Source organism: Scaptodrosophila lebanonensis, unplaced genomic scaffold (assembly GCF_003285725.1).
Source record: "Scaptodrosophila lebanonensis strain 11010-0011.00,11010-0021.00 unplaced genomic scaffold, SlebRS2 tig00000001-arrow-pilon, whole genome shotgun sequence".
NCBI classification, from domain to species: domain Eukaryota; kingdom Metazoa; phylum Arthropoda; class Insecta; order Diptera; family Drosophilidae; genus Scaptodrosophila; species Scaptodrosophila lebanonensis.
The window spans coordinates 22,141,334-22,160,629 of record NW_022060529.1 but is presented as its reverse complement, the minus strand read 5'-3'; the positions used below and the strand labels follow the sequence as shown (position 1 = coordinate 22,160,629).

Below are 19,296 nucleotides of genomic sequence, written 5' to 3'. Positions count from 1 at the left end.
AAAAGCTCATGGAAGCGGCAGCGGCAGCGGTTTTGATAAATAAATGTTTGAGTTATGTAGAAAAACATTTCGCGCGGGAAGATTTTCGTTTTCGTTGCGATTCAGTTAACATTTGGCAAAAGGATTCCGCCTAAAACAGACAGAAGACGGACAGATCTGTGAATGTGAACGTGAATAGTCATTCGTGTTGCGCGCGTCTCTCTATAAACTGTTACTGTAGCATAATTGCCGCCATGTCCATTTACAGTTAAACGGAAACGGAAGTGCACAAGAGCTGCATGTCTTTCCAATTTGAGTCTGTGAACAAACAGCGACGGCATCTCAAGCACCGGCAATAATAGTGCCCAATACCAAGTGTTATTTGAATCAAAATAAATTCCAAATATTATAAATATAATATATAATATAAAATTAAAAATAAAAAATAATACATAGGCATATTAATTGCATATTTAACAGTTCCTGAGCAATATTCAAAAAAGGTGTACGTCCTCTTAAGAATTAAGCACAATATTTTATCAATAGTGTCAAAAAGCGTTCAGAATTATTGCTTGAGTGCCCTAATCTAAATACCATTAAAAGAATATACAAACAAATACATAAATAAAGATGCACACCAGCACGGATCCCATGCATACACTACACGACAGTGTCTCACTATCACCGCCTCTCCACAAAAGCCAAAGAAACGGCTCATCCTCGCGTACTGCCACATCTGATGGCATGGCCATAGTGTGTGACGATGGAGAGCCGACGGCTGCCAGTGGCAGCGGAGACAACAGCAGTGGCGCCGGAGGCGGAGGACCGCTGGTGAAACCGCCATATTCCTACATTGCACTCATCACTATGGCCATACTGCAGTCGCCGCACAAAAAACTAACACTAAGTGGAATATGTGATTTTATAATGTCGCGGTAAGTGTAGACTTCCAAAAAATAAATTTCCTAAATACTCGTAGAATTAAATATCAAAAGTGTAGGACCCTTAAAAGTAAACTCCTAAAAAAGTTAACAAACATTGCGGAATTATATACTTAAACTATGGCCGTAAAGTTCGGATAAGTAATTGGTTTGCAAAGCAAGCAAAGAATTAAATATCAAAAGTGTGGAACCCTTAGAAGTCACCTCTAAAAAAGTTAACAATCATTGAAGTTCGGATAAGTAATTGGTTTGCAAAGCAAGAAAAGTTGGGACCGTTTTAATTTGTTTCATACACTTTTTTTTCAAATAATGAATACAATTTGTGTATTATAAAATAAAGTAAATAATAATTTTCACTAATCAAATTTTGAATAATGAAGTATTTTGTTAAATAAATAATATTTTTTAAATAATATCACATCATTTGAAACCTTCTTTCTTACGTGGAATGGCAAGTGACAATGTTTATTTGTAAACAATAGGTACTTTGTTTACACACCTAATTAAAAGGGTATTATTGATACCTATTTGTATTGTAGTGTGCACACATAAGGAGTTCTTAAGAGTGCACTACGTACAGTGTGTACTCCTTATGTGTGCACACTACAGTATTGAAATTTTGTTTTTTGCATTCGTAGTTTTGTAGTTAAAATTATAACGATCTTAACAACACCTTCTGCTTCTTTTTTGACAGATGAAATCTTTTTTTTTTCACTTTATTAAGTATGAATTGTGTGCAGATTTAGATATGTGAAATGAAATTATTAATTTTCTTGTGTTTTTAGAATGTTCATCCACGATTAACTATATTTGAATTATCTTATTTTAATTACCATTTACACGAGATTTGGTCATTCAAGTTCAAAGCCATACACTAATTCGTGCTCTATGTCTATTATTATATTTTTTTCTTTTCTATCGAATGATATATTTTTAATTTGATTCGGGTACAAAGTAGTTTTTTAAAAAAAGGTACATTATTTTGTGCCGAAAATCCTTGGGAAATTGAGGATATTAAGGAATCAAGGTACGGGACAAAAGTGGCTCCTTGGTAAAATAGAAAAGCTAATGTAAATGATGGATATGGTCTGTTTTTTTTTCTTCTTGTTTTTGCACTATTATAGCATGGCATAGGTTTTGAGTGATGCGTTATTTGCTAATTTATTGTTACGTAGTATGTTTTGCGAGAAGCAATAACAATTCGTACTCATCCTTAGAACCAACAAGTACCCTAACAGCCACTGGTGTATTAAAATGTTGATTAAAAAAAACATGATCAATATAAAAATTTCAATAAATCCAACACAGTGAGCCATAATAGTGAAAGGGGTGCCGACTTCATATTGCGAAAAATTTGTTCTACTAACTTTCGTTTTTTTAGAGGTCGATTGTTTGCCTTGTCACTTCTTCTGAATCATACATCTTTCTGCGCACTCTGGCCAGTAGGTCAATAGGTCAATCGGTTTCACACCTGCTATGACAAGTGCTGTCGATCGGTATGCACCTTTTTTCTCAGCGTATTTGTTTTTTGTACCAACAGCAAAATAATTACCCAACATTTAGAATGGCTGCAGAATGGCATTTTTTATATCAGCCGTCTCCGCCTCGATTAAGTTTCTGTGTTTGTTTGATTTAGATCATGATGAATTAATATTCAAACAACTTAAGTACATTCAACATAAGTAAATAAAAGAGCTTATAATCGAACAGATGTTCTTTCATTTAAAAAAGCAAACAAAGAGCTTCAAAAGACGAAAAGTCTTCATTGGCGCCTTAAAAAAAAAAAAAAAAAAATTATTTCATACGAAAAGAGCTTGTAAAATTGCTTAACAATAATAAATACGAGTATTTAAAGATGGTTTTATACTGTTCAATCTTTTCAGATTTCCCTACTACAAAGACAAGTTTCCCGCTTGGCAGAACTCAATACGCCACAATCTCAGTCTAAACGATTGCTTCATCAAAGTTCCTCGGGAGCCTGGTAATCCGGGCAAGGGAAATTTCTGGACACTGGATCCACTCGCCGAGGACATGTTTGATAACGGCAGCTTTTTGCGGCGTCGCAAACGCTATAAACGAGCGCCGGCCATGCAACGCTTTTCATTTCCGGCGGTATTCGGCACCTTGTCGCCATTTTGGATTCGTAAACCGGTGCCGCTGGTTCCGGTGCACTTCAATGTGCCTAATTTTAATGGAAGCCGTGACTGCTTCGACGTCATGCACACGCCCAGCGATGTGTTCGATTCAGCCTTACGTGCGGATAAGAAATTCAATTTCTTTGCAAATGCGGAGGCTTCGTTCTATCAGAATAACAATGACAAATTCGATCGATTGTCGTTCATCAATCGCCGTGCCGAGTCACTGGAGACGAATCCACACGGCAGTACCAGCAGCGGTGGTGGAGGTGGAAGCGGCGGGGCTGGTGGGGGCATTGAAGATGTGACCAGAGCAACAACAAAGTACAAAAATCCCTATACATTTGAGGCGGCCGCTGGTGCAGCCGCCGCCGCAGTGCAGGGCAGCAACGAAGCTGGCCCGGAGTATAATGAACCAGGAAGCTATATGGATCTCAATGCCTACAATGACACGGACGATACATCCTGCGACAAGATCGATGTGGAGAGTGCCAACGAGCAGGACTCTCACATATCGGACTCTGTGGACAGCGTATGCACAAATACGAATCGCCTGGACGCCGAGGAGTCATACAAGTCTGTAGGGCGAACGAATGGGGCCATGACCGACGAGAGGGAAGGGGACCGCGATCGTGAACGCACCTCGCCATATGGCTTACTATTCGATCACGCAGAGGCGTCCAATAGCTCTTTAATGATTACGTCCAGCCCAAAAACACCTGCTCTGGTAACCCATCTGCACAGTATCGGGCGTTATAAGTCCTCTATGCCAACCTTCGAGAGCGAGCCAGGCCTGCGATGTGCCAAGCAAAGTAACGCCAAGGACTTTCGCATCGAGACGTTGATTGGCCACGGCGATGACGCCAGTGATTAAAGTGATCCATACATATATCGTACTAACTGTGAGTTCACACAGTCAACGACAATTTTAATGCAATAACAGTTTTTAATAGTCTCTAAAATAATGGGAAGAACATGCAGCTCAAGAATGGTACAACTATTATTTCTAATAGAGAAAAAAACCAAGACACAAAAAATTGTGCTTTTACATGTAGACTTTAAAAATAGAATCCGAAAATATTGCCCATATTTTAGTATGGACTACTGTTAAGAAATTGAACAAATAATTCAAAAAATTTCAGTGCAAACTATTTGCTCGTTTAGCAAACTGCCGAATATAGTTTGTCTGTGTGAACTCACTTATTTTTAAGGGATATATTTACTTATCTTTGTATGTTTTGTGTATATGCCATGTAACGGTGATTCGTGTTTCAATTTAAGCGCATTTTAAAATTCTGTACGTTGTACTTATAACCATGTCCGATAGCCTGTAGTATACATATATGTATGTACGTATATGTATTTATTGTGTAGGAGCGCAGAAAACTACAATGCCAGTACGAAATTTTAAAGCGACCAAAATAAAAAGAGTTATTCGTGAGTCCACTTGAATTGTAAAAAGCTGTGTGTAAGAGTTAAAATAAAAATTCGGATATATGTACTGTAACTATCATATTTGTAGCAATAAAACATACATACTTTTAAAACGGAATTCTATACATATATCGACTATACTCGTAAATATGTGTGTGAGTAATTGCAGCTGTATGCCAATATGGAGCACAGAAATACCTACTATTAAATATAAAAGTGTACCACTTAAGAATTTCGCTGATGTTATGAAAAACTTAATAAACAATATGACGGAAGGTACGTGTTTAATTCGTCTAGCAAAACACTAAATACTTGTAGAACGGAGACTCAAATTACCAAAATTAAACACAAGTTTTAAGTTGTTTTAATAGGTTCAGCGAAACAAAAAATTAAATGAAAATTGCTTCATATCATATTTTCTTTTTCATCCAACTTTCCCATCAGAATCATATTTTTACATATACATATCACATTTGCAAATCTTGATTTTATATAAAACTGAAGTCCATATACCAAATATTTTTCATATAGTTTCCGCCAAATCTTCGTAAGTAGAAATTATTTGGACGAATCAAAAATATATTTCAAAATATAAAAATTGTATTTTTGAAATATCAGTATGATAAAATATTAATTTTTACACACATATGTACAAATATCCTGACCTGGACTTGATTTAAACTACTAGAAATTGTATATACATTTTTTGCTGTGCATAGTGTTCGAATACTTTTTCCAGAATGTCCTATTAGAAATTAAATTCCGAACAAATAAGGTTGTGAAAAGTATTCCTTTCCCAAATTAATATGTTTTTAATAGAACACAACGTAAAGTACCTTTGTATATATGCATAATATGTTACATAGATAATCGTTTATTTGAAAAAAAGAGAAGATGAAAGAAGAGAATGGGTGGTGGGTGTGGTTTTTTTAAATTAAATAATTAGATCATTTTAAAAAGATCTAATTTGAAAAATCACATTCATACATTTGCGTACTTCCGCTTCCGTTTACACTTGACATTATGGGCGAGCTGTCAAAACAGAACTATCAAAACAAATTGCCGCATGCGCATTGCTACTGATGGCTGACCGTCACAGCTGGTTTTAAGACTCGTCCAGGTTAGAGTGGGACAACATGCTGTGCATGCGCCGGGAGAAAGCTTTTTGCTGCTAACAAAAGCTCTCCGCTCACTAGTGGTAGCTTATTCCAGTGTTAAAACATTAAAAGCTATGCTGGAAAAAGGACAACAGTTAAATAGAAGATACCAACACTATTGGTATCCAGCGGTACGTTGCTGCGAACTTCATTTGGCATAATTCCCCACACACACTCACACAGCAGAAAGTCGATTTTTCACCAACAAAATCTTGTATATGTGCAAAAGATTTCAATATATCCTAAAATTAAATTCAAATACGCGACTCTCAGAATACCAGAATAAAACAAGTGCAAATCATGAGCAAAGAGTTTGCAGTTTAAGGCAGTGTGTGGAAACTCATTTGCATTTCTCTCTGGCCACAATGCTGAGCTCATCGCAGTGAAAAAAGTAAAAGCCATATAACAAGTCCTCTAGGCAAGTGTCGCCACCGCTGCCGCTGCCGCTGCTGCTGCTGCTGCCGCCATCGTCGCCACCCTCGCGTTGGCAGTTGGGGCGAAACTTGGCCGTTATTTGTGATGTTTATGAAGATGTTGATAATGATGAGTGCAGAGATAATGCGTGCCAGTATATGTCTAAATGGCTGCTGCTGAGCGGCAGCTTAAGGGCTTCACAGCCAGCATGACTAGCACGGAAAGCCTGCGCCTGTTAACGAGCAACGAATTACGCGTTTGCCTGCCAAGCGCCGCAATTGCGTCCAAGCAGCAACAATTATCGAACTAAAGCAGCATATACTTACACGTAAATAAATAAATATTGAAGAAAACAACGTCCAGCACAACGATTACCGTTACGGCTACGACTACGGCTACGGAACATCCAACACGACCACGACAACGACCACGCCGACGCCGCAGGATACGCAGACTAGGACGGGCACATGGCGAGCTGGAACATATTGTGCGCAACGCTGCTGGCCTGGCTGACGTTACTTACGGGTAAGTTGCTCTTGGATGTTGTGTGCCCTACATACTAATCCTCGAAATTGGCATTCTCCTACCGACAGTTACCCACACGGTGCGCATCACAAATCTAAGAGTGCCGCACACCTATACTCTGGAACGTGATAATGAGCCCGATCCCCTGATACTGGACTGTGAATATGAAATAGGGCCACGTGAGAAGGGCTTTGTGCTCAAGTGGCTATTCAATAACCACTCCATTTATCAATGGATACCCTCGGTGAAGGGTTTTGCAATGGTGAGTCACCCATGGGGGATGGGGGATGGGGGAAGTGGAGAAAGGCACAAAGGAAAGCTAAAGCACAAAGTCAAACAAAGTCGGCGTAAAATTAATTAACATAAAATTTGTTTTCTTGTCTCCGCCTCTTCGTTTTTATTTCCATCGCCTATGTAGGGCTTCATGAAGTCAAAGATAGACACCAAAATATTCACCATGGAGGGCAGTCCCGGTGTTATATCGATAAAGAATCCGGACTGGAACATGACGGGGGAGTACACATGTGCGGTGCAGACTTTCGAGTCGACGGATAAGCGAAGTGCCCGTTTACAAATAATCGGTATGTGTCTATGTTTAACTCGCCCCCGCCAACCCCGCCAACCCCATCAACTCCTACAACAACAATCACTTCTTGCCTTTGCCGCCCCCTACCTCCCCTCCTCGCACACACTCCCTCAGTGTGTGTGAGAGAGGGTGAATGAGTGTTATGTTTTTTATGGCATGGAGGTGTTTGCATAGGTGTAGGTGTTATTATGTGACTGTGACTATGACAAGTGTGTGTGTGTCTGTGTGTGTGTGTGTATGTGGGCGAGTGTTTTTGAGGCACGTGCTCATATTTGCATGCGTGTCATATGGCAGTCGCAGCGGTCGCTTCTCCAACCCACCCACACACCCAACTCACATACCCATCGCCCATTGCCTATACTCGCAGACCAACAGCCTGTTGTTGTTTTTGATGTTTTGTTTTTGTTTAGTTTGACACTTGATTAATTCTCACGATATTTTGTTGTGATACCCTTGCAAAGAGTATTTCGCGAGTATATGCTTGCATATTCGCAACGCCCAGAAGGAGGCATGGGACACATGCATATAGGCATATAAATGATCAGCACGACGAGACAAATCCGTAAAGCCAAGTCTACTTGCTCGCCTGTCCGTTTCCATGCAAACAAGCCCCTGGAAATATTGAAAGTAGGCTTATCCTTTCCTCAAGCATATTTCAATACAGTCGATTGGAACTACTACTGACTTCCACGTACATATGTACATATATCAAAGAAACGATCGGCAGCTTGTGCAATAAATTCTTGAATAAAACCAAATGGGTCCTATTAAGATATACAGGGTGTGCCATCTTTTATGTCGGTATGCACACATTGAATATCCTTGAAAATAAACAACCGATTTTCAAGTATGAGATATTTTTATTTAATTTGGCTCTGTACAATTTCTTGAACTGAGGTTTTCAACACTGGTCTACTCAAGTCAATCGGTTCACTAATGACAAAGTTATTCAATATCTACATACCGACATAAAAGATGGCGCACCCTGTAGGATATACATACATAATACTTTTTCGTTTGTAAATGAGCGGTAAGTCTATTTGAAAGCGTATTTGCAAGGGTATACAAGTTTCAGTGCATCCCTCTCAAGCTAACATAGTATGCACTTTCTTTTTTTTATTATGGCTGCCCTTTGTTACTATTTTTTTTTCTTCTTTCGAACACAGTTCCTGAATCGGATTTCATGCTGGAGGCGCGCATGGGTGGCGAGCAGACGGACGTGGACATTATGTGCGCGGTGCAGAATGTATTTCCACAGCCGGTACTATCTGTCATGTAAGATACTATATATACACACACATGCATACATATGTATGTATCTACATATAAGCCAATTAGTGCAGGCTATGCCTGATTTATGCTTATCTGACCCGTATCTGACCACTTACCATCATATTTTCCTCTCTCCACCGAGCAGCTTTGATACGCACATCCTTGACTCTGTGCTAACGCAGTTGGATCAAAATCCCAGCGGCCTATATAGCATGACAGTGCGAACGCGCATTCCTAGAGATCAACTAGAATCCCCCACACCGATTACTTGTGCGTTTTTCCTGCTCGGCACGAATTACACTAAGCGCAGGGAGACTATTTTCTATGGTAAGTAGAGGTAAGCGGGCCCGCGTCAGCTGCCTCTTGACCCTGCAGTATATGGCTAATGGTGGATACCTCTTCTTTTTTGTAAAATGAACTTTTCAGATAAAGCCACAAATATACAACGCAAATGGACAACAGTTGCCGTAGTTATGTCGATCGCATCTTTAGCTTTAAGCAGTTAGTTTGGTAGTGGTGTAGGCTATTTGTTTTTATGTTCGATTAGGATGTTTCCTTTTCATTTTTACAATGATTATTATATATGTATATTTAATAGAATTTTATCGATAAACGTAATTTTTTGCGGTATTTTTAAAAAAGCGCTTATTTTGTAAATGCATGTAAATGTAAGTTGAATAACACATGAGAAACACACAAACAACAAAAACAAAACAACAAACACTTGCAGAAAAAAAAAAACAAATTATTATATTCATATATTTACCACATAAATAAATAAATAAATATATATATAAATAGTTATGTATGATGTATAGGTCTAATTGAGTACTGAAACGCTAATAAAAAATATAAAAAATCGAAAACATTAAAAGTGCATTAAACGAAACATGAACTTCTATTTAAAAGGATGACGATACAAATCTAAAAAGATTCAAAACGTAAGTAGTAAGATATTTAAATTCTCGAAGGCTGCAAAAAAACCACTCCTGCCTACAAATGTGGACATTATATTTTTTTTAAAATACTTCATATTTGAATAAATGGAATAATGTCAATTAGCACATGAAAAAACATTTATTTACATTTCAAGTTCTGTTCATTCTATCTTAAGAATGGATTGTTTGTGCTTGGAAATTAAAAAAGACTGAATCTTCTGCTTGATTTAATATTGTTTAAATAAATAATTACCTAGTAATAAGGACATGATTCTGTCTTATCTAATATTACATTACAATTCCAGGAATGAATTCCATTTTTTTTAAAGTTTAAAATTCCTTTTGTTGTTATTAGTTATTAGTTGGGCGGGTATTGGTATTTCAAATAATTGTTCACTCTAACTGAACATAAGTTCAGCAAACTAAGTACTATCTTAAGAAAAAAGGTAAAGTACGATAACAATGCGAAATGCAACAGTGTGTTGTTGTGAGAGTGCAGCCCTGGTATGTTAGCACGAGTATACCAAACTTCCAATGCTTTTGCTTTCCAGTGCGCCTATAAGTATGCAGTGAAAATGACAGCAGAATCATCATCAGTAACAGCAGCAGCAGCAAAATCAACATCATCGCGAACTACTCACACAATATAGCGTCGACAAAGGCCAGACAGACAGACAAGCAGACAGAGAGACAAAAGCCAAGGTTTCTGCTTCCTTGGCCCATTGATTGAATGGGATTGGATAATCCATTCAGTCAGTCGGACAGAACACGAGCACAATTAAGAAACAAAATTGAAAACGAAATAGCTCTACACGAAAACAACCCCTGCAACACATCAGTAGCAACAGCGACAGCAACAGCAGCAGAAGCAGAAGCAGCAACAGAAGCAACAAAATCAAAATGTCCTAGTAAAGGCTTGCCAAAAAGAGTGAGGTGTAATTTTTGAGCTGAACATCCAATGCGGCAGCATGGCTTCGGGCGACGGCGACACCATCAATACCATCGACATGGATAGCTCCTCAACATCGCAGGCGAAAATGGCGGAGCAAAGCAATGGTAAATATAAATACATATGTCGAAACTGATTTCAGATTAGAGGCACCCCAACGAACGAACGTTTGCCGTAAATTAAAGTCATTTGGGCGTGCATAATTAAAATCGTCTACAAAGCTTTAAAATATTGTCTCAGATAACGCCTATAAGAAGGAAGAAAAAATCAATGAATGTCATTTTCCGTGTGTAAGTGTAAGCGTAATGGAAGCGGACCCGTGGCGCATGTTTTTCGAATGTAGAATGAAGAAGAGCAACAGCCCCAACGATATCGAACCACCCCCGCGTTAGAACGTGCGCGTTTATGGTTCACATTTATAATTCACAAACAAAAGAAGAAAAAAAAACTATAAAGCAAATGAAAACAAAGGAAACTTTCATATCCATTTATGGCCGGCAGGTCATATGTGAGTTTATGTGTGCGTGTGCGTCTAGTCTACGTAGTAGTTGAACTCTCAAGTTCAAGTTTTAGGACTTGTGTTATGGTCATTCGTCGTCTATTTATGTGTCCTGCATACTAAATTAAATATATGTATGTATGTACTCCGATGCTCGTTATTAATAATACACCCTATTATTTCTAGCCTCCACCGACCATGTGGGTAACTCATCGCCAGACGTGAGTAAAAGCCCGAAAAGTATTTCCACATAAGGTGCGATAATTAACATTTAACATTCCTGTGCTTACAGTTGGGCAATCGTCCTTTGCGCTCGGTCAACAAAGCGGACAAGGAGCGCAAGATTGGTCACAGACGGGTTGGCGAGGGCGGTGAGATTACCTATAAAAAGATACAAACTTCGCAAATAATGGGATCCATACAGCTAGGCATACAGCACACTGTAAGTTACAACATCTATAGATGAATGAAGCTCTGTGAACCCAACTTACAACTTGGCAGACAATTGTCCTTGGCTTTGCAACGCAAGTTTCAATGAAAGAGTTCACATTCAAAATGGTTGATCCAAATCAGAGGCTCGTACTTAAAGCAATCTCTGATCCATCACAGCAATATAAAAGACAATGGTGTTTTGTTTTGAAAGGCATATAGATGGGATGATTTATTGATTTCTATATGTCGCACGATTCTAATGATAATTCATTTTCTATCGCTTTACAGGTCGGCAGTTTAGCATCGAAGCCTAAACGTGATCTACTTATGATGGACTTCTGGGAAATCGAAAGCATTACATTTCCGCCAGAGGGTTCTAGCCTTACACCTGCCCACCATTATAGTGAATTCAGATATAAGATCTATGCGCCTATAGCTTTTCGTTACTTTCGTGATTTGTTTGGCATACAACCAGATGATTTTATGGTATAGAATTGAAATTGGAATTATTCGTTTCAACATTTTTGAAAATATCTCGCTTTCCGTTCCCATTTTCAGATGTCTATGTGCACTTCGCCGTTGCGCGAATTATCGAATCCAGGTGCTTCCGGTTCAATATTTTATTTAACGGACGACGATGAGTTCATTATTAAAACAGTACAACACAAGGAGGGCGAATTTTTACAAAAACTACTGCCTGGGTGGGTAACAGGATCGCCATTAAAAAAAAACCCAGCCCTATCTAATTCAACTTGAAACTGCACTTTCAGCTATTACATGAATCTGAATCAAAATCCGCGTACGTTATTGCCGAAATTCTTCGGATTATACTGCCTGCAAACGAGCAACGCCAAAAACATTCGTCTGGTGGTGATGAACAATTTGCTGCCCTCCTCAGTGAAAATGCATCTGAAGTACGATCTAAAGGGGTCGACGTTTAAACGTAAGGCATCGAAGGCGGAACGTGCTAAGAAATCACCGACCTACAAGGATTTAGATTTTATGGAACAACATCCGAATGGCATATTCCTGGAGGCTGAAACTTACTCGGCGCTAATCAAGACCATACAACGTGATTGCACGGTACTGGAATCATTCAAGATTATGGACTATTCGCTGCTCCTGGGCGTTCACAATCTGGATGTATCGATGAAGGAGAAGCTGACCGGGCACAAAAAACCAGCAAGAGCCCCACTGGCCGAGGATTCGGATGTGGACGAGCCATTGGATGCATTAGATGGAGAGTGTAAGGAGCGTGACACGGCCATGGGCATTAGTCGAAATAAGTGAGTATCCTTTCTTCCACGTACTTCTGACTATCCACCTTTTGCATGCTTAAAACCTGACTTTGAATGCTAATCTAGTATGGCATATAGATCGGTGAATCGACAACGTTTGGTGGCACACTCTACAGCCATGGAGAGTATACAGGCAGAGAGCGAACCCATTGACGATGAAGAGGATGTGCCGTAAGTTATATTCGTCATTTCATAGTCCTTCCTATAGGGTTTCTATGCTGTTCCTCTATTTGCACTTAGACCGGGCGGTATACCAGCACGCAGTGAAAAGGGGGAACGCCTGCTGCTATATATTGGCATCATAGACATTCTGCAATCATATCGGCTGAAGAAGAAACTGGAGCACACATTCAAGAGTATCATACATGATGGAGTAAGTTGTTATTATACGAATACGTCTACAAGTATATATTGAACGTTCAAAACTGATGGGCCTTTTTGGAATTTTGCAGGAAACTGTTTCCGTTTGTCGACCTTCGTTCTACGCGCAAAGATTTCAAAACTTTATGGCTAAGACCGTTTTTCGGAAGATACCTTCGCGTAAGTCTGCAGGCTGTCGTCGTTGGGCTAAGTACAAGTACTATAAAGCATTTTTGTGCAATTGGCAAAGTACCAAGACAAATGCGTCAGCATCAGCGCCACCGCCAGCGCAGTTTTTTGCGTAGTTTAAACACAAAATTAATTGAAGGCTCACACACCATACACCACACACCATACACCACACACCACACACATACCATACATAAATACTACTACTTATAATTAATCCATTTGTATATGTTGTAACAGCACACACTCGCGTATCTATAGAGTATCTATAGTATGTACTCGTAGCTTTTGCTATAATACGGTTCGATATACATACATACATATGCATAGTACATACATAAATACGAGTATATGCAGCAAAAATGCAATATAGTACACACTTGGCCTTCTGCGCGCTCTTGTAGTCCAAGAAGTCACTCGATCGATGTACGAATTTGAGTTGGATGAGAGTTGAGAAGTTAATGCAAAACTCACTATAACGTATATCCAAACTGCTATTCTCTGCTTTCTTTCCAATTTTACTTTATATTTTTCATTACTTAATTGTACGCATAGTGGATCTCCCAGAGATCAAAGGAAATCACAGAAAATTTCGTACCTTGGTCACCAGCTATATAGGTAAAGAAACCAATGAGAGTGAAAAACCAATCTGAGTAATGTTTTTAAATAATCTGTTCAACAGTGCGGACATTGTTCGAATTTCAAAATTTATATGCAACTAATTCGAAGAATGCCCGACACTATGATATTTTCAAATTCTTTTTCGCGAATTCTTTAATAATTTATGTATTATCTGTATTGTATAGTATTTAAATCTAAATATGTTTCCACCTTGGTTTTATAATTTATGCACTGTCGGTTGACGAAACGGACGCAAAGCATGCCTCGCAATCTCACGTTAGTGTTAATCATATGTCATATAATTAAGCGATTAACGACGAATCAATTGAAATGAGAGCGCTATGTATCTCTATCTCTTTGGCTTTGCGTAATGGCTTCTGAAGCTGTGCTTTTTTTGTAGACTGCTCCAAAAATGAATACCCACGATACTAATTACAATACTTGAACAATAATTGCAGCTCTCAAGCATTCGCCCTCGAAGAGAAAGAGCCTCTCCAAGGCCATTCAACGCTCCATCGACAGCGAAGGCGAATCGACGCGACGTAAGTGGAGCCATAAGTCATAAAGACCACAACTGATGTGCTCTCTGTTTCCCACAGCGATGCACGCTTCACACTCCCACAGCAGCGGCAAGATTCATCAGCACACCAAGATGCCAACAACGTCCACAGACGCGACAGCAGCGACCACCGCCTCCAGTGGAGCAGGCGCCACAGGCACATCTTCGAGTAATGGGCCACCACCTGTTAAGCAACGCACGCCCACAGCAACTACATCCTCATCCTCCACACTGAAGGCTCGCGTTCCACCACCAGTGCCACCACGGGGCTCTCCACGACGCAGGGACGCCGACAGTGTTAGCGGAAGCGGAGGCGGTGGCATTAGTCGGACCCATTCGACGCCAGGTATACTAGCAACTACTGTTAACTTCACTAAGCATAAGAATACAAGTCCAGAACACGGTAACCCGGTAAACATAAGCAAGTTCAGCAGCCAGTTTGGCAACACGCTGCAGGTACAGGGCGACGAAATGCCGCGTTTTGGCGATCGCCGCTCCCCCAGCAATGTCCAGGATTGGCTGGAACTGCACGATCTATTTGATATTAATGACTCGGCAACGGCGACGGTAACGACAGCAGGCGGTCATGTTCCACCTCTTCGTAGGCGTGAGTCCTTGCAGTCGATCTTCTCTACAGCCTATTCGGATGCTCGTTCCCATAGCACCCATAGACGGGAGCCGCGTCTGTTGAATCATTTGGATATATTTCAGCGACAGAATAGTTTTATGGCTCGCAGTGAGCGATCATCGGTGGGTTCCATTGTGCGTGGCTTTCCACCCATTAAGGCCGAAAGCTTTTGCACCGCCCGCTCCACGGGCACTGCAGCCATGGAGCGCTCACCTCGACGCTCCCGACAGGGATTTGAGAAACGTAGTCGTTATCTGCACTACGCAGATCTCGCCTTATGCGATGACAACTGCGATCCCCAGGAGGAGAATCTGCTGCAATCGGTCAATACGTTCCTAGAGGTTAAGCACGAGCTTGAGCGCCCTAGTCGGCAGCGTTATAAACGTACATTGCCAAACCTGCAAGCCCTATTAGGTACCACCTCGCCCATGTCGCCGCTGATGAAGGAGAAAGACGCGGCTGACCTGTCATCCGCACCACGGCGAAGACGCGGTAAAAGACCTGCCCCGAAGGCAGCGCCCTCAACCATACCGGAGAGCGTGGGCACGTGTTCATCATGTGTGGCTGCCAAGGAGATCTTTGACCAGAACCACACGCCAATCTCTAGCTCACCGAGCACGCGGCGGAATAGTTATGCCTGATCCTTGCTTGACATTTTGCTTGCCCCATTCGAGCTCATGACACTTTGTATTCTAAAGCACACCCTCCACCAAAATTCTCTATAACGATTATAATAAGGCAATTACCTCACACAGATCAAAGGAATTGAATGTATCTTCGGTCTTGAGAGGAAGTTAAATTTTTAAACTAGACTTCTTTATAGAGAAATTTGACTGTATATAGTATATACATACGTTGGCGTTATTCATTGTACATTGATTCCATGTATTGCTAGGCACGACTCCATCATGCAGTTCAACACCACCCCCTGCCTTCGACGACATCTCCGAGGACAGTTCGAACAAGAACAGCACATCGTCGATCAGCCGAAGGTCACATCACTATCACCATCAGCAACCGTCGCAGCACCAACAGTATTTGGAACGTAAAATGAACATTGGACCCGCCTATCGAGGATCCTACAAGGAGGACATAGTCAGGTATATACAATAATCATGGGTATATATTTGTAAACCCTGTACACAAAGGGGTAACAAATATACTACTTAGATAGCCCAAGCGCCATATGTACGTAAATATTAGTAAGTAAATATATATATAGGAATATATAATCAGCATAAATCATAGCTTGCACTACATATATATTTAAGCCACAACAGCTAGGGACCACCATTTATACCATATAGTACTATAGACTTAGTTACATTATTTTATATATTATTTTTCATAGGACTTTCATAACTAAATTCTGAATAATCCAATTAAGCTATAGGAACGATCTCTGAAAAAGGAAATCTTAGTGCCACTTGATATTTATCAGTACTTAAGCATAATATTTTACTAAATACAGTAATAACTCTATTTTATACGATAAGAGGAAAAATCGCAGTTGATAAAATAACATTTTTATACTCTGTTCATAAAATATACTCTACAAGTATTAGGCTTGTGCGAGCTGAAAAATGTAACAGGCAGAAGGAGGCGTGGCAGACCTCACAAAATATACATATTCTTGATCAGCAAGACAAGACGAGCCGATCTAGCCCTGTCTGCCTGTCTGTCCGTCCGTATGATCACCTAGATCCCACAGACTATAAGAGCTAGAGACACCAAATTTTGCACAAAGATGCCTTTTGTGTGTACGCTATACGAGCTTGTTTTATTTGTTTGATTTCCCCCCCCCCCCCCCCACTTCCCCCCTATGGGGGCTTTTCCGTAACGCCGTTCGTATAAACGATTCCAAATCCATTAAATTTTCTATATTTTGCCAACGATAGCGTCTCGGAAGTGCATCTGGACACATTTCTTGCCGTGGACACGTCATCGAGCAGTCATTATGGCTCAAGGGGTGGCCTAGCCTGGACACCACCAGCTTCAGGTGAGGGGTCAACACCAACATGGACAGAGGGCACTCCGAGTTTTACGGATTCCAGCTCGAGTGGTGATCTTGGTAATTGGCATTTGAAATTTGTGTTTGTATTGTCGGCTTTTATGTTTTATTCATTCATGGTAACTATCGTAGACAACTTCTCGCCCATAAATTCATCCAAAATTGACCGACACAAACCGACGGTGGAGGATGCTATCAACTCTCTATCCTCGGGAATGGTAAATATCAAAGATGTCAAGCCCTAGAGTGCCCTAGATATCTACTCATCTATTAAATTATTGTTAGTACGAGAAGTATCGGAATTCAGAGACACCGACACACGAATTAATTGCCCATTCATTTCTACTTGTACAATTACCCGAAAACAACTCACAGTTTATAAACATTTTCAGTTTTGTATATGGATTCTGAGATTATCATATACATACATACATACGTACATACACACAAACATACATACTATATACATACATCATATGTACATGCCTTGCTACCACCATTTCATATTATTTCTCTGTGTTGCATTTTTATAGATCAACTAACATAGCATGTGTGATGATGGACGATTTTGTACACAAACATTATACTGCTTGTTGAATAACGTGCGGATACATTTTCAATATAAACACGTACTCGTACTGGTATTATGATAATGCTTGCGTGTTCAGGTTAAAGCGGGCGTATCGTGATTGATATGTGCTCGTAGATAGCTAGGATATAATCAAAAGGCGCCCCGACTCCATACAGATACATTCCACATTGCATCCGTTCCGGAAACATACATATATACAGCAATACCATACAATAAACTTACAATAAGATATATGCAATGATAAGAGGAACATGAAAGCCCCTAATCCTGATCCCGTTCCTAGTCAAAACATATAGCTAAGATTCATTCAATATGAAGGCGGATAGTAAAGAGTTCGTTAGGCGTTTAAATCGATAATATTTAGCAATATATATATATATATATATATATATATATATATATATATATATATATATATATATATATATATATATACATATATAAATATATATATGTATCGAAATATACATTGAAATGAAATTAACGTACATACATATATATCTACGTATGCGTATAATCAGCAATCGCGATATTACAATATTGTTGTAAAATATTTAAATTTACAAATCCGAAAACCAAAAGCAAAATTATATACATATTAATAATTTAATTATATTTATGTATTTATTAAACGTGCTTAGGTTAAATGATGCGCACCTTAACAAAAATTGGTCAATACCCAACACACTAACCGACACGGACATGGAGACAGACACAGACATGAACTTCAAACAAATAAGAAAGAATTGATTATTTATTAATTAGTTGAATGTTATTTAACTTATATGCATTATTCTAAAGATTACTGAAATCCAATTGTAATTACAATAAATTAAATTGCAAGGTTGAATTTCCTCCAGTTGTTGTTTAAAATGCAATTTGGCTATACTAATACAAACAATAAACACACAATAATTTCACACTCTTACTAGTACATGGCGAGCAATTGTTTTAGATCCTTGTTTAGAAACTCATTGGTCCAGTCATTTTCCGGATTGTCTAAATGATTATCAAAATCAATGACGTCGCGCATTGCTCCACGCTTGAGCAGCGAAGACACGGCTTCGAGCGTTTGTGTTGATTGCGACAGAGTGTAATTGGCCTTTGACCAGCGGCCAGGCTCACCAGAACAATTGTACACGAGAAGAGCGGCGCGCTCGTGATCCAGCGACATCAGCCTGTTGTCAATCAACGCAAAGCACGCGTCCTTATTGTTCTCCTGAATCTTGTCTGCAATTTTTACAGCAGGTGCCCTTTCTATTTGGTTATCATAGAAGTTCTCTGCCGCCGCGTAATATCCACTAACAATTAAACCACTTTGTTCAGCGTAAGCATCGATCTGCAATTGGTATGGGCACAATAAAATAATAAAACGCATGCCAATACTTTAAATGACTACCCATCTCACCTGCATTAACGCGATCTCGGCCATAGGAGTGACGTGCAAACATTGATGAAAAAGCGGTATTGCGTCCACGATGACCACGGTGGAACCTTTGGGAGACTTTTCGCCAAGTAGCACCCCGTTCACAGCCAAGTGTGGGTACTTGGCCGCATGAAATATCAATTTTGTATAAGCGCGCTCGGAAATCTTGTAATCGCACATTTTATTTCAGTAATCTGATTTTTTTCTCACAAGAAAAGCTGACCTGGACTTGATGGACTTAATAGAATCAATTAATCTAATGGAATGCCAACCCTTTGCAGTTTATTGACAGCTGAATCATGTGGTAGCACTGTCGTACAGCTGATTATTAATGCAGTTATCGATATTCCG

General features: G+C 39.7%; 4 protein-coding genes across 12 annotated transcripts; 3 read left to right on the top strand and 1 right to left on the bottom strand.

Annotated features, from left to right (window-relative positions):
• The first annotated feature begins 609 nt into the window (after positions 1-609).
• LOC115633645 (fork head domain-containing protein FD3) lies at positions 610-3,929 on the top strand. Its single transcript, XM_030531090.1, has 2 exons — positions 610-914; positions 2,804-3,929. Exons 1-2 carry the CDS (start codon positions 610-612, stop codon positions 3,927-3,929), a joined length of 1,431 nt encoding a protein of 476 aa, XP_030386950.1.
• Positions 3,930-6,169: 2,240 nt separating this feature from the next.
• On the top strand, positions 6,170-9,138 carry LOC115634180. Its single transcript, XM_030531765.1, has 6 exons — positions 6,170-6,585; positions 6,654-6,847; positions 7,004-7,166; positions 8,338-8,446; positions 8,589-8,770; positions 8,870-9,138. The coding sequence occupies exons 1-6, from the start codon at positions 6,528-6,530 to the stop codon at positions 8,947-8,949; spliced, it is 786 nt and encodes a 261-aa protein (XP_030387625.1). The 5' UTR covers positions 6,170-6,527; the 3' UTR covers positions 8,950-9,138.
• An 866-nt stretch (positions 9,139-10,004) lies between these two features.
• On the top strand, positions 10,005-18,197 carry LOC115632643 (phosphatidylinositol 4-phosphate 5-kinase type-1 alpha). 8 transcript variants are annotated; one of them, XM_030529907.1, is made up of 17 exons: positions 10,005-10,437; positions 11,016-11,050; positions 11,122-11,271; positions 11,550-11,747; positions 11,820-11,962; positions 12,032-12,547; positions 12,626-12,730; positions 12,800-12,932; positions 13,012-13,099; positions 13,664-13,726; positions 13,988-14,005; positions 14,188-14,271; positions 14,329-14,634; positions 15,812-16,016; positions 16,815-16,987; positions 17,060-17,145; positions 18,161-18,197. In XM_030529907.1, the coding sequence occupies exons 1-17, from the start codon at positions 10,350-10,352 to the stop codon at positions 18,167-18,169; spliced, it is 2,400 nt and encodes a 799-aa protein (XP_030385767.1). In that variant the 5' UTR covers positions 10,005-10,349; the 3' UTR covers positions 18,170-18,197. The 8 variants fall into 8 exon arrangements, with proteins under 8 accessions (XP_030385767.1, XP_030385759.1, XP_030385781.1 ...); XM_030529899.1 differs by lacking the exon at positions 18,161-18,197 and adding an exon at positions 17,461-17,878; XM_030529921.1 differs by lacking the exons at positions 17,060-17,145; positions 18,161-18,197 and adding an exon at positions 17,461-17,878.
• LOC115632774 (ER membrane protein complex subunit 8/9 homolog) lies at positions 15,463-19,203 on the bottom strand. Of its 2 annotated transcripts, XM_030530032.1 has the most exons (3): positions 18,928-19,203; positions 18,449-18,858; positions 15,463-15,995 (listed from the first exon to the last, which is right to left on the bottom strand). In XM_030530032.1, coding segments are annotated over exons 1-3 (609 nt in total). In that variant the 5' UTR covers positions 19,126-19,203; the 3' UTR covers positions 15,463-15,994. The 2 variants fall into 2 exon arrangements, with proteins under 2 accessions (XP_030385892.1, XP_030385884.1); XM_030530024.1 differs by lacking the exon at positions 15,463-15,995 and having other exon boundaries at positions 18,256-18,858; positions 18,928-19,199.
• Positions 19,204-19,296: the final 93 nt, after the last annotated feature.